The sequence below is a fragment of the Ornithodoros turicata genome, chromosome 1 (genome assembly GCF_037126465.1).
Source record: "Ornithodoros turicata isolate Travis chromosome 1, ASM3712646v1, whole genome shotgun sequence".
In the NCBI taxonomy this organism is placed as follows: domain Eukaryota; kingdom Metazoa; phylum Arthropoda; class Arachnida; order Ixodida; family Argasidae; genus Ornithodoros; species Ornithodoros turicata.
In genome coordinates, this window is record NC_088201.1 from 177277738 (window position 1) to 177293192 (window position 15455).

At 44.8% G+C, this 15455-nt stretch overlaps 1 protein-coding gene across 2 annotated transcripts in view; it reads right to left on the minus strand.

Annotated features, from left to right (window-relative positions):
* LOC135378808 (uncharacterized) overlaps positions 1 to 14139 on the minus strand; it is a 59111-nt gene extending 44972 nt beyond the window's left edge. For both annotated transcript variants that reach the window (XM_064611905.1, XM_064611904.1), the window contains exons 1-2: positions 13824 to 14139; positions 1855 to 2078 (exon numbers count right to left, since the gene is read on the minus strand). In XM_064611905.1, the coding sequence (XP_064467975.1) occupies positions 1855 to 2078; positions 13824 to 14022 (423 nt within the window). In that variant the 5' untranslated portion in view covers positions 14023 to 14139. The remainder of the gene's footprint in view (positions 1 to 1854; positions 2079 to 13823) is intronic.
* Positions 14140 to 15455: the final 1316 nt, after the last annotated feature.

Below are 15455 nucleotides of genomic sequence, written 5' to 3' on the forward strand. Positions count from 1 at the left end.
CAGGGCAAAGTCGTCGGCTTTTTCCATCATCATAGGTCCTGTCACTGGTAGATTTGCAGCCCTCGCGTTTTGCAGCCACAACAGTAGGGCAGCCTCGACGTCCGGGAACTTTGAAGCTCTGCACCGTTTCCGCTTGTTTGAAAAACTCTGTTGGAATCCATCAAGCACCTTTTCCTTGTTCTTCAGGCCTGTGGAAAGTGTGGACAAAGGGATGCCAAATTCCTTTGCGATTGTCGTCCTCGTCTTGCCGCCCTTTTCCACTTCCTTGATCAGTGCAGCCTTCCGTTCCAGTGTGAGAGTCTTGCACTGCCTGTGTTGCGCCATGGCGACGTTCGGGTACAGCCTAGGAGGGTGCAGCCTTGGAAGCAAGTGTAGACAGCAACAACAGAAGCAGAAGTGAACCAGAGATGGGGCGCATTCGTAGCCCTCTCCCGCGCTCTTCCCATTGCCACGGGTTCATTGGGCCATGCCGCCACGCGCTCGCACCTCCTCGCCATCGCGTGACTCAGAGTGCAGGCGCGTAGGTTTTGAGTATTTGGAGATATCACAAGCAGTTGTAAACGGCTCTTCCGGGCTTTGACCTCCACATTCTCCTCGGCGCGCGGAAGGGAAGAATGCACAGACCGGTTCGGAGGCTTCCCGCTGAGGAGATTTCGAGTTATCCATTTTTTTCCCTCAACGCCCTTCGAGATAAGAGGGGGCAAATACATGGCAATTATAGGAGAATATTACATGATGAAAAAAAATTTCGAGTTATCCGGGGTTTCGAGATATCCGAGTTCGAGTTAACGAGGGTTTACTGTATTTGAAGGGTTAAAGGTTCATGCGAATTGTGGGTCAACAGCCCGGGGGAAAGAAAGGCCTTTACGGACAAAGTGAATGGCCACTTTGTTAGAGTGTGGGGGGGGATTATGTGAACGAACTCATCTTTGCTCCAGACCGGTTACAGAAATGTGAAGTTCACGAACGAGAGGACAAAACGGGACAACAGGCAGGAACTGGCGAACATTCCGAAAGATAAGGAGGCTAGTGGTTACGTGGGGGAAAATTTCAGAGCAAGCAGCGTGTGCTACGCATCGGGTTTTCTTGGTGCATATCATATGCTGTTTGCCAATGTGATAATTTGCTGTATAACTAGGGAGTGACTTTTTCGGGTTAAACCCGATTCCGCACGGTTATTCCCCCCCGAACTGACCTCCGACCAATTCGGATATTTCTCCCCGAATTCCAGCCACTATCAAATCATCAAGTGACGTTTCCACTGAAGATGAACAAAGGTCGCCACGTGTAACACATGTAAGAATGGGTCACTTACGTTCCCAGCAATACACCCATGTGTGTAAACAATGTCTATGCCTTCAGGGATTACCGCTGGAAAGTCACGATCCCGCAAAAAAAAAAAAAAAAACACAAACACACAAAAAAAGAAGAGAGATTACGAAAGGACTTAATAGACAAGAGGAGAAACAAAAACACCCGATAACACCCGAAGGCACAATTATCGCCCGAATTCTCCCCGAATTACAGATTTAAAAAATAGCGCCCGATTTCTAACCCCCGAATCTGAGAAACGCATTTAAACCGAAATAGTCACTCCCTATGTATAACCAATATTTACAGGAATGGCTGCGGTCGTATTAACACGGTGGCACCCCGTGGCGTACCCTGGTGTCTTGACTCTCAACTTTTCGTTATTCCATAACACGAAACGAATGCGTGCCACTTCCCTGCCATTCCTCACGAGCAACAGCGCGGAGGTCAATCGTCATGTTTCCTTAGAAGTGGAATAGTATGTAGGAGTATTATTTACTTTTAAAGTAACTTTTTTAAAAGGGGAGTGCTTTTCCAGTGTACCTTGTGGTTTCCTATGGCATGCGCCCCATCGAAGATGACCAGGTGATCGTGGCAGTCCAGGGCAAGGTGCTCAAAGCGCAGCATAAAGCGCTGCAGTATGGAGTCCGTCTGGAAGGTGACCGCACACTCCAGGTTGTTCTCGCTCTCGGAGGTGAGCACAGCGCCATCTATCTTCTTGTACTGCGGATAGTGCTTCTGGCCCGCGCACAGCGATGATATGTGGACTGGGGAAACAATGAAAGATGAAAGATGTACATTTGTACAAACAATATTTATAACAGTATTTATATATTTTATATATTATTTATATATTATATATATTATATATATGTTTACAATTTGATCGTGCACTCCCAGCCAAGTACAGCTGTTTCGTCCTACTTGGGACTCGTCAGCCTGGCATAGGGAAGTGACACGATCTTGGGTCGGCGCTAACAGTGCGTCTCGGCGAGACGTCAATGTTCCACGTTGACGGCGCCACCTGTGGAGGCCGCAGTGCACGCTAGCAAGTACATATACAAAGGGTAAATAGCCGAAGCTATGTAGCTGCACGTTGAGCATATGTTTACAATTTGATTGTGCACTCTCAGCCAAGTACAGCTGTTTCGTCCTACTTGGGACTCGTCAGCCTGGCGTAGGGAAGTGACACGATCTTGGGTCGGCGCTAACAGTGCGTCTCGGCGAGACGTCAATGTTCCACGGTGACAGTGCCACCTGTGGAGGCCGCAGTGCACGCTAGCAAGTACATATACAAAGGGTAAATAGCCGAAGCTATGTAGCTGCACGTTGAGCATATGTTTACAATTTGATTGTGCACTCTCAGCCAAGTACAGCTGTTTCGTCCTACTTGGGACTCGTCAGCCTGGCGTAGGGAAGTGACACGATCTTGGGTCAGCGCTAACAGTGCGTCTCGGCGAGACGTCAATGTTCCACGGTGACAGTGCCACCTGTGGAGGCCGCAGTGCAAGCTAGCAAGTACATATACAGTGGACTCCCTTTAAGACGAACACGAAGGGACCATGAAAATTTGTTCGTCTTATCAGGAGTTCAGCCTAAGAGAAGTGCACAAAATTATGGTAGTTTTGTCTCAGTATCAAGTGTATCATAACCACACACTAAAAGGAGTTCATATCACAACATGTACTTGATTCACAAGGATGAAAAAAGCTTTATTGTGTGCTTTTAAATGAACTGAACCAATCAGTCAGTTTTGCTTGCCTCTGCTGAGAGAGGCGCTGTGTTGTCACAAAATTTGACATTTGACCAATGTTCCTCACAAACACATCAGTACCCTCGCGCTCCTCGAAGAACTGCAACAGCACATTTAATGCAGCGTCTGCAGCATCACAGGTCACCGGTGTAGGTTCTACATTACAGCCTTCTTCCTCAATGGCTTCAGCTTCAGTCTCTGATGGCTTCTCAGTGCATGTCTCTTCAATCAGCGCTTCCATTGTGTCATCTCGACAAGTGGCAACATCATCATCAACATTAACGTATGCCACCATGTCCATGGAGATGCCAGCGCTCTTGAGATCAGACAACAGGTTAGGATCGTCATCTTCTGGCAGCTCCTCAACACTGGTCTCTGAAGAGGTTTCTGAAGGGCTGCTGTGTGTCACAAACCCCGCATGGCGGAAGCAGTTTGCAATGGTAGTTTCGGAAACTTTATCCCATGCGTATGAGAGAAGATGAATTGCACTCAGCAGGTTCACTTGGTACTCCTTGCCGGTTTCCATACACAGCAACATTCGCTGAAGCAGAGACCGCCTGTAATGCCTCTTGAGGCTACTTATTACCCCTTGGTCCATTGGTTGCAGCTTCGCAGTTGTGTTTGGGGGTAGAAATTCCAGCCGAATGGAGGAAAGCCCGCTGACGTTCCCATGACCTGGGCAGTTATCGACTAGGATCAGAACTTTTCTGTTCTCCCTCACGAACCGTCGGTCCATCTCACGAAGCCATTGTTCGAAAAGTGCCTGGGTCATCCACGACTTCGAGTTGGATGCGTAAGTTACCGGCAGAGTCTTCGTGTTCTTAAAACAGCGCGGGGACTTCGCCTTCCCGATCACTAAGAGCTTCAGCTTGTCCATCCCGGTCATGTTGGCACCGACAAGCACAGTGACACGCAGCTTCCTGTGCTTACCTCCCGTACACGTGTCCCCAGCAAATGTGAGCGTCTTTTGCGGGAGAAGCTGGTAGTAGAGCGCTGTCTCGTCGACGTTGTACACATTTGCTGGCTCGTGTTCCTCGAGCAACTTCTTCATCCTCGTCGATCGCCAGTCTTCGCACACCGACTCGTCAACTGCGGCAGCTTCCCCGACGATGGCGCGAAAAATCAGACCATGACGTCTTCGAAATCTGTCGAGCCATCCATCGCTGCACGAAAAGTCAATGTTCAAACGTAAGGCTATTTCCTCTGCCTTAGCGCGCACCACAACACCGTTCACTGGCAAGTTGGCACTTCGTGCTCGCTGGATCCATGCGACAAGGACGTCCTCCATATCCTTATGGGCAGCTGTCCGCATCCTCTTACGTTTGGGTCCAAATTCACCACTGTTGAACGTCTCCAGTATACGAGAGCTGTCCTTCAGGATTCCCGACAACGTGCTTTTGGCGATTCCGAACTTCTTTGCGATGGCAGTCTTTGATAGCTTGCCAGCATTTATCTCCGACAGTATCTCCACCTTGTTCTCGAGCTGAAGGGACTGACACGTTCGCTTCGACATCGTCGCAACTTCCTGGCAGTATCGCAAGCCAAGGTTTCGAGAACAGCGACTTCGAACCCAGCTTTCGCTTTACTTTCCGTTCTCGTGGCCCGTAAACTCAACTGACACTAACGCGGCCTGCTTGGGAAGCCGAGCGCCTATTGGCTTACGTTAGCGAGATTGCCTAACTAAACAGCCAATGACATGCGACATCTTTTTGTTCTCCCTCTCTTTTTTTTTTTTTTGCGTTGTTTTCTCTCTCGCCGACTCCGTGTTCGTGAAAAAGCGTTCGCCCGGCTCGCCGCTCTTTTCGGCTCGTCGGGCTCGCGTTGTTCATGTTAACCGAAGCGACCTGTCGACGTAGTTCGTGCTAAGCGAATTTTTTTTGCATGTGGTATGTGAGAAATCATCCAATTACCCGCAGATTGTTCAGCTTATCCGGAAATTCGGCTTAAGCGAGTTCGGCTTAACGGGAGTCCACTGTACAAAGGGTAAATAGCCGAAGCTCTGTAGCTGCACGCTGAGCATATGTTTACAATTTGATCGTGCACTCCCAGCCAAGTACAGCTGTTTCGTCCTACTTGGGACTCGTCAGCCTGGCGTAAGGAAGTGACACGATCTTGGGTCGGCGCTAACAGTGCGTCTCGGTGAGACGTCAATGTTCCACGGTGACAGTGCCACCTGTGGAGGCCGCAGTGCAAGCTAGCAAGTACATATACAAAGGGTAAATAGCCGAAGCTCTGTAGCTGCACGCTGAGCATATGTTTACAATTTGATCGTGCACTCTCAGCCAAGTACAGCTGTTTCGTCCTACTTGGGACTCGTCAGCCTGGCGTAAGGAAGTGACACGATCTTGGGTCGGCGCTAACAGTGCGTCTCGGTGAGACGTCAATGTTCCACGGTGACAGTGCCACCTGTGGAGGCCGCAGTGCAAGCTAGCAAGTACATATACAAAGGGTAAATAGCCGAAGCTCTGTAGCTGCACGCTGAGCATATGTTTACAATTTGATCGTGCACTCTCAGCCAAGTACAGCTGTTTCGTCCTACTTGGGACTCGTCAGCCTGGCGTAGGGAAGTGACACGATCTTGGGTCAGCGCTAACAGTGCGTCTCGGCGAGACGTCAATGTTCCATGGTGACAGTGCCACCTGTGGAGGCCGCAGTGCAAGCTAGCAAGTACATATACAAAAGGTAAATAGCCGAAGCTCTGTAGCTGCACGTTGAGCATACAGGGTGTCCCAGAAAATGTGTCACGGAATTATAATAAAAAAACTACACCACCTAGAGTCATGCGGTCAACTGCATTTGTTCTTAATAGGTTTTTGCCACATAGTAAAGTTAATGTCATGTACCCCAAGTTTAATTATGTAAATATTTGCAAACTGAACTCGGAAATTTGCCAAGGGAAGGTTACTTTTTTACCCCACCGATATGAAGAGCGTGCCGAATTCACTCAAATTTATGATAATTGACAGTGATATTCACGAGCTATGCCATCGGAAAAAATAGCCGAATATCATGCTTTTCAGAGCACTGGACCATAACGCGCGATGTCTTCTTGAGCGCAATCGCTCGCAGTCCGACAAAAGGAGGTTCCGAAGCCAGCCCACAGAGTGATAGTAGAAAAAGTAACAGTTACTGAAATTGGGAGAGGGAAAGCATTATCCCAGCGAAAGTCGGACGCGATAAGCCATGCCTGCGTTATCTCTTTCTGCGATGGCGGGGTGGGCTGGGTTTCCAACCTCCTTTCGTCGGACTGACAAAGATTGCGCTGAAAAATTCATTGTGCGCTATTCTGTGCGACCTCCGTAGAGCATTATGTTCGGCTATTTTTCCGATGGGATAGCTCCTGAATATCCTTGTCAATTATCATTAATTTGAGTAAATTAGACACGCTCTTCACATTGGTGGGGTAAAAAAGTGACCTTTACTAGGCAAATTTCTGACTTAAGCTCGCAAAAATTTACATAATTAAACGTACGTTACACGACGTTCACATGAGGGGGTGGCAAAAACCCAGTAAGAACAAATGCCATTGACCGCATGACTCTAGGTGGTGTAGTTTTTTTATTATAATTCAATGACACCTTTTCTGGGACACCCTGTATGTTTACAATTTGATCGTGCACTCCCAGCCAAGTACAGCTGTTTCGTCCTACTTGGGACTCGTCAGCCTGGCGTAGGGAAGTGACACGATCTTGGGTCGGCGCTAACAGTGCGTCTCGGCGAGACGTCAATGTTCCACGGTGACCTTACCCTTTGGTGACCTTACCCGGTGACCTTACCCTTTACCCTTTGTATATGTACTCGCTAGCTTGCACTGCGGCCTCCACAGGTGGCGCCGTCACCGTGGAACATTGACGTCTCACCAAGACGTTAGCGCCTCGTTAGCGCCGACGCAAGATCGTGTCACTTCCCTACGCCAGGCTGACGAGTCCCAAGTAGGATGAAACAGCTGTACTTGGCTGGGAGCGCACGATCAAATTGTAAACATATGCTCAACGTGCAGCTACAGAGCTTCGGCTATTTACCCCTTGTATATGTACTTTCTAGCTTGCACTGCGGCCTCCACGGGTGGCGCCGTCACCGTGGAACATTGACGTCTCGCCGAGACGCACTGTTAGCGCCGACCCAAGATCGTGTCACTTCCCTACGCCAGGCTGACGAGTCCCAAGTAGGATGAAACAGCTGTACTTGGCTGGGAGTGCACGATCAAATTGTAAACATATGCTCAACGTGCAGCTACAGAGCTTCGGCTATTTACCCTTTCTATATATTATATATATATTATTATATATATATTTATATTTATAACAGTAAAATACAAACAGTATTTTACAAACAATGTACATTTGTCTATGTGCAGCAATGAGGAAGGAAAAAATGCATGGTGTGTGTGCAATGACAAACATTGTTGTTGAATGCTACTGACACTGCGGTTGGGCTCTACAGAAACTTTACATGGAGGAGGAGGAGGACTTCAGGTAGGTTTCAGGTTTTATTTACTCTTTCTGAGTTTCAATGAGTTACAAATGGGACTGTGAGGGCGTGCCCTTCATCATAAACTTAACATATTAATAACAAACTAATAATTGTAACTAATAACTAAATAACTAATATAAATAACTAAGAATTACAAAGTAACATAAACAACAGTACATATTTTCGAAATACAGTAACCTCCCAGTTATAACGGAGTTGCTTTTTTTTAGTTACTTAGCTCACCTTAGTCGAAGGTTCACATTTTCACAAATGCAGTACTTGCATTACAAACCTCTCTCAACTATGCTTCGTACAAAGGACAATGCGCCAGCATGTTTTCTTTTTTTTTTTTACACCTTTTCTGGGAGGCATAAAATAGGCATTTTTTAAAAACAAACACACTTTTTATTCTGCAGGCTCAACTAAAAGACTTTAAAACATTGCTGAAAAAGGTGTTCGCAAGGCACCATATGGAACGGTGTGTCATTAAAAAATACAGCCCTCTGCACAGATTGTCAACCCGAAAATTTCTCGTGTTTGCTTGAGGTACTGTTTCAGACATAATGGTTTGGGGGAGACATATGTATTTCTTCAAACCGGTTCGGCAGAAGATGAATTGGTTCAGAACTGGTGCGCAGTACAAAATATGTGCAATGAAACTGTAGGTACAATCTAAAAAAAAATCTTCTGTTGTACCAATACGTGCAATGATAACTAAAAAAGTCTTATAAGAAATCCTCTAAACATCTTCCAAAATCTAAAACTAAAATCTATCTATCTCATCAAAAAAGTCATAAAAAAAGTCACCTCATAAATAGAAAACAATAACATCTAAATATCTGACATTTGAAGTATAAGATCTAAAAATCTTCTAAAATCTTGTAAAAAAATCTTTGAAAGAAAGTTGTACCAAAAACGTGCAACAACAACAATGAGAAGCTATATTTCCTTTTCACTGCTTGTCTTTATACTTGGAGAGAGAAAGAAAATGTAAACCTGATGTGACACAAACAAAATAAAGGAAAAAAAAAATTCATGAAGAACTAGCAATAAAACTAGATTTTCAGAGAAGTGCAGAAAGTTGGGCTAGCTGGCACATACTACAAAAGGAATCTGCACATTTTTCTATTCACGTGGGGTTTTTCTATCACCATAGTTGTAAGTAGCGCTTAGTGTTTGTGCCTCGTCTCCTTTGTTCCATCTGTATGTACGAATTCCTTTTGTAGAATTTCAGACATTGTTTTTACCCTTGCCCCTGTCCTTGTTAGGCAGAATATATACCGGGTGTTTCGGTTAAATCCCCGGACTAAATAATTCGCGAACCGGTGCACCAATAGAATAACTTTCTTATTTACAAGTTTCATCGTTAATTTCTTAGGCAACTTGAGGCCTTGTATGTGATTGTCCCTTCTATGTTGTTCCAGCCTCAGAACATCAGTTCTCTCTGGTATATTTCTCTCAGTGTGTCTGGCGGAAGTAATTGTGCACATACAATCCATCTCGACAATAGCTACACTGCTACTCTTTTTGTGTATATTTCTATTGCAGGGTATATTAGGCTACTTTGTGGTGACTGAACATCTGTATGCGATAACTACTTTAGTCTACATGCATGTCTTATTAGCATCGGTTTTGGGTGTGTGACTTCGCAGAAATTGAAGTCCGCGAGCATGACATATCCCCTTTTTCAATGTAACACCGCATGCACAGGATTATCGTGCAGAAAAAGAAAAAAAAAGAAGAGAGAAGCACAGTTTTCACGAGTCGGCTTTGATGGCTGAACGATGGTAATGACAGGTAGGACGACCTCACCCGTGTGTGGTGGAGCAGCCTGGATCAAGCTTATCGAGCTACCAGACGAACACAATCTTGAAAATAACGTCCAGGTGACCAGCATAGTGCGACTTATTAGTAGGGCCCGGAATTTTAGGCATTTGCCTATAAATGCCTATAAACGCCTGAATGTGACATCTTGGGGTGTTGCCAGCTTCTTTTTTTGGCTCTATTGAATTGTAGCCTCTTTTAACATTTTTAGATGTCATAACAGCCTTTTTTTTAGACGTGCAAGTGCACCTTTCAGTCTCGTGGCTGAGTGGTGCATTTTGCTTTTCATTTTTGCATGTTTACACCTTTTATTCTTTGTGTGTGGATGTGTCTGTGTTTGGTTTCCTTCAGTACCTTGGTTTGCTAGAACGGGTTCATTTATATTTGATCAAAAGATTTGGCCTTTCTCAGCCTTTCGAGATCTTTGAAGGCAGAGGACTATAAAAGTAGTACATATAGAGAACAGGATACGGTTTAAATCTCGTGATATGTATTGCTATTACCGAAAAAAGAGTGGCTGTGCATTCTTTTCGGTGAATCTCTTCGCGATGGCCACCAGATTTTGGTCAGACGATGCATGCCAAGGCTTTAACGACACGCCGACAAGGTGTCGGGGCATGCTGTGGGGCCAGCGTTCATTGACCAACATACTGTGTTAGTGACATTGGCCCATGCTTGTTTCAATCATTCTTGGCTGACGAAGTCGTTTGCCGACCGAGTCCCGATGGCCGGCCGATCATCGGTAGTCGGCAAATTCCCTTTGGGATATTCAGTATCGCGTGGTTCTAGGCCGCCTCATCATTTGTGTGCAATAATTCATACGGTACCGTATGATTTTTTCCTGGATGGAGCATTCTGAAGCACCAACCAAAGCTAATGAGTGTACCAGATTAACGTGCCTATATTTGTATTTTATTGCATAATTTGCTGGTTTTTAGGGCTTAAAGGAGTACAGAGGGCCGTCCAAAACGTTTTCAGGTTAAGGCGTCTGATGAAAGTGTGTGTGTTATTTTACCGAATGGCGCTAAATGTTTTGATGTGTGCAATTTGTTTCCCAGAAAAAGCTCACATAGACATGGGTCCGCGCCTTCACCCTTAACTCGCCACTCCGGGTATTACGAGGAGGAGAAGGTATGATGCCACGTCCCCGATGACGTTATAAGGAGAACTCGTTCTGGTTCGCCGTTCAGTGGGGGTCAGCGCCTTGTCCCTCTGCCACTGTAAACCAGTTTTGGCAGTTCTCCCGGAGAATTGGGGATAGAAGGAGCGGCCGAATCATTACCGAGCGAGGAGAAAGGCTTTTTCTGAACCCCGAGCAGCCGAGTAGCAGACAACATTTCTGTAGACCAATCAGCGAGCGTTCCCCTTATAGCGTCAGCGCGAGGTTCCAGGCAGATCACAGGCTGGTACTGCTCTTCACCACCGTTGCGCATGGTCGCTTTTTGCAGCGTACTTTAGATTAAATTTCTGCTATAATCATGACTCTATGGTGTGAATTACTTCGCATGGTGTATCTTACTGGCCTACTTAACAGTTTTATAGAAAGAAAACTGGGTGTTAAAAATGACTTCTGTGCTACTTTAATCGCCCACCTATGTCCATCGTTTTTAGTGCATAAATTTCTGGGCCCTATTTATTAGCTTAGTGCTCACGTTTTTTCCCAAGTACAACGCTCAGTGGCACCGCTGGCAAGGTCACATGAGGAAGGAAGAGCGTCTAATGAAAGTCTAAGTTCATACCGCATCGTTGCAAAATTTAAGCTACACCATTTGTATGTGCGTGTAGAAATGGGGCGAGATCTGACTGTCTGTCTGTCTCACTGACATTTCGCGTGCATTTCCCATTTCTTACCCTCCTGTATAGCGGGTCAATAAATTGCAATACGGTCCTAAATTTTATGGGTTTTTGAAAAAATTGAATGGCTTTCAACAAGAATTACCTTCCATTCTGCTATTTTGCTTTTGACCAAAATGTCCTAATTAAAGAGTAAGTTAATGGATTTTAGGGAATTAGACATCTTGTAGTTACATACACTGGCCACCTGGCAGTATAACTCAATTGCAAAAATTACATTCTGCAAAAATTTCTGCTGTTCTCATAGCTTTTTTTTATAAGGATTCTATAATGAATAAATCTAAATACCCTGTACATTGTTTTGTCAAATTTTTCCAGCAACATTCATTTTCTTTTTTTTTTCAATGAAGGGTTATTGTACCAGTGATCCTAGTTCCAAATTGTAATTTGGAGCATTTTTCAGTGCACAGAGATATGCATTTTGGAGCACTTTGCAGCACTCAAATATCGATTTTCACAGCACTTGGCAGTGGTGTAGGTCTTTCGCAACCTGAAATGTTGTCACTTTCCTTTCAGCGGGCCTATGCGCTAATTGGGCCCAATTGGCAACCACTGTGGCGCAATTGCTGTTTCAAATCAAATCATGCGGTATTATGTACATGTGGAGACAATTCTCTGCAGCACAGAAAGGCACGTGTGGAGAACTTATTACAAAGCGAGAACATGAGACAGCATTGCGCAAGACCAAGCTTTGCATCAGCATGTGTGCTCACATTTTGTTACAGTGCCTACCTTGCCATTGTGGCTACCTTGCCATGTGGAAAAAGCAAGCTCACATTAGGCTTGAAACAATTCGCATGTATTTACCAATCTTCTAGCAAAACATATCCCCCCCCCCCCCATGAATGGATGTGGCCTTGTGGTTGCAAGAAAATGGTGTGCACTACTGTTGAAATTAAAGTCAATTAAAATAAGTAACGTAAATGTTACACTCACTAACACAATTAGGGTTGCCGCTTTTGGCCATCAAAGATAATGGCTGAGTGAGTGAGGTAGAAAGGAAAAGGGAGAAATTCCATTTTGGGCGAGGGAAAGAGAAAGATGGGGAGGGGGTGTTGTAGACTCTTCAAGCCCAACATCACACATTTATCAGTATGCACACTCCCACTGTGACCCTGCATGGTTGAATATGCACAGAAAAGAGGTTGCGGGGAAAAAAATCATAAAAATCAACAATCACAATTTTAAAAAATACGTAAAAAAATCATGCCCGGAAACCCAGCAATTTTGTCAGAATTTCCCCATGAAATTCCTTCTGCTGCAAAATGCCAGCAAAACGCTGCTGGTATTACCTTTGAACCGGCAAATAACCGGCCTGCAGGTGAAATATTAGCCATGTGGCAACCTTAAATACAATGCATGTTAGTTCTTGGTGAACCCAGTCAAGTACTGTTCAATGCCTCCTCACAGAATAATGTACGGGCACCCGAAAAAGTAAGACATTCAAACAGTTAGACCAAAATGCCTGTTTCTCCCATAAAGGAGCCTCAGCCCTAAAAATTTTTCCTGCATGAGACTGGCCTTGTTCTTTTGTATGGATGCTCACGTTTTGCAGTGTTGCTGAGTATGTTCTTTCTGTCTCTTTTTGTGTGTGTGTGTGATTTCGAATAATTCAAGGACGGTACACCATATCCTACTGGCAATATAACCATGTTAAAAGTAGCGGTATGTTCACCTTTCCCAAAATAAATAGCAGAATTAGCAGTTGAAGAGCTACAAACAGGGGCTGTCATTTTTCCAACTCTGTGAACTAAAACCAAAGTCCGTACTTTTACAGTAGTTCCTTGGCTTGAAATGATAATATCGCTAATGCAAATTGTGACCACAAAGATGATTAAATATCGCAAATGTGACATTTCTTTTTTCTTTCGCATTCAATTGTAAACATACATCACAAGGAAATCGAGATGTTTCAAACTCACATGCTGCCTATAAGACCAGAATATGCGAACTTCCAGCAGTTACGCAATACACGCATAAAGGTGTCCGAAAAGTTATCCTCACATACGCTGCTTCTCCGCATTACGCATACGTAATGCAGTGAAGTATACTTTAGAAGCCACGCGTCTTGCGCCAGCAAAGCTTTCGTAACGACTGCAAATTTCGTTAACTGCTCCGAAGCTACAGTGTTATGCAAACGCAGCGCAGTGCTATTGTTACGCATACAAATTAACGATATATAATACGTTCGTATCCTGTCTGCTAGTGAGGTAATGGCAGTGAAAACGCGAAAGTTCAGTTGCAACATTTGCGAATTTGCTCACCGATCAAAACGCATGCAACCCAAATCCTTTCTTGCCGAAAGACGCCGCGGGAAATGCATCCTGCTGAAGCCCACACGATTCCAAAAATTCGCGAACAACGGGTCTGTTTCGTTACGAAACAATTAATCGGTAAATCATGCACTATCTGATTGCACTGCGCTGTAATAACTCAACGAAAGGCACAATAAACAATATGGTCATACTTCGAAATACGCTCTACGCTGGCCCTCCCCCTCTTTCTTTCTTATTTTTTTTACGGCAGACTTTCGGACTCTGTCCCTCCTGGAGCTTTTGCATTTGCACAGGGTTTAAAGTGAGATCGGCTAAAAAAACGTCGTACTCACAGTATTTGTTCCTATCCGCGAATGCTCCGTGCCTGCATATGAGCAACGAAAGCAGCAAGCACTGCAAAACAACGATGGACCAATGGTCGCGTTGTGCGCTCGCCATTTTTCCCAGGCGACGGTGGGCAACTAGCGGATTCCCATTTGGCGGCGTCACAGCGTGCACTTCACGATTTCCGCTTCGTTCTGGGTCTCGCATCTTCTTCAACGGCCATCGTGGCTTATCTCATCCGCAGCAGCAGCTCGAATACGGGCTCACCGGCAAAAACACGCGCGCGGGCTAGCGAGACGCGGAGCCAGTGCCGCGCCCATTGTTTCGCGGGTGCTTATCCAGCGAGAGAAATCCGTCAGGCGGCGCCACAAAGAAGACGGATTTGAGCAGACGACGCCATCGGGTCCGTTGTCGCACCAAATGTTTATACCCGGTACACAATGTCCTCGCCGTTCTTTGATGATGAGAAAGGGGAATCTATAGTCTTCCATTGGCATTCTTAGAAATCGTACGTGTCTTACTCGCTGGACCGATTTATCTCCTCCGCGTGTATATGTTATGCCCTTTCTGCTTTTTCGTCTGCTTCGACGTTGCAGTCAAGTGCAGTACAACTGAAAGTGATTTTGTACGCGAGATTTAAAGAAAAATTCCATCTTTTGGTACCATTCCATGATATTCTTTGAAACTGAAATTGAAGCGTTGAACAAAATTTTGACTTTCTCCTCCGAATGAGGTTTATTCAGGTATTAGTGAAAGAGAGAAAAAAATAAAGAGGAAGAAGAAAACGGTGACCTTTCCGAATAAATTAGTATATATATATATATATATATAAATAAAGCGGGAAATTTTCTGGGTTCAGTGTAAACGATGCTTCCGATACGGTGTGTCGAATATTTCCGGCGAACGTCAAAGTACCCCAGGTGTGGTCGAAATTATTATGCAGTCCTACCCTGGGGCACGTGCAGCATGTCTCCCGACACACAAATAAGCTTACTCACCTTACATGTGAATCTACTCCAAATACCAAATGGGAGAAAACAAACCATATACTTTGCTTTATACATATTCCTCTCTTTGCATTTTGCTCGGGACTCATCGATTACATCACAATTGCAGCGATTGAAACGTATGTTTATTGCGAAAATTTCGCAGAAAGCACCAAGAAATGGGGGGTAAAATAGTAGCTTCAAAGCGATGCAAAGCAGGCTCTCGGATCTTTGTTTTGTATCTCTTTCTACAGGATGTCCCAGAAAACGTGTCATTGAATTATAATAAAAGAACTACGCCACCTAGAATCATGCGGTCAACGGCATTTCTTCTTACTAGGTTTTTGCCACCTTCTGATGTGAATGTCATGCAACCTAAGTTTTATTATGTAAATTTTTGCGAACCGAAGTCAGAAATTTGCCAAGTAAAGGTCACTTTTTTAACCCACCAATGTGAAGAGCGTGCCGAATTCACTCGAATTCATGATGACTGATAATTGACAGTGATATTCAGGCGTTATCCTATCGGAAAAAATATATGCAATTTACACAATTGAACTTACGTTACACGACCTTCACATCAGGAGGTGGCAAAAAAAACCTACTAAGAACGAGTGCCGTTGACAGCGTAATTCTAGATGGTGTATTATTGTT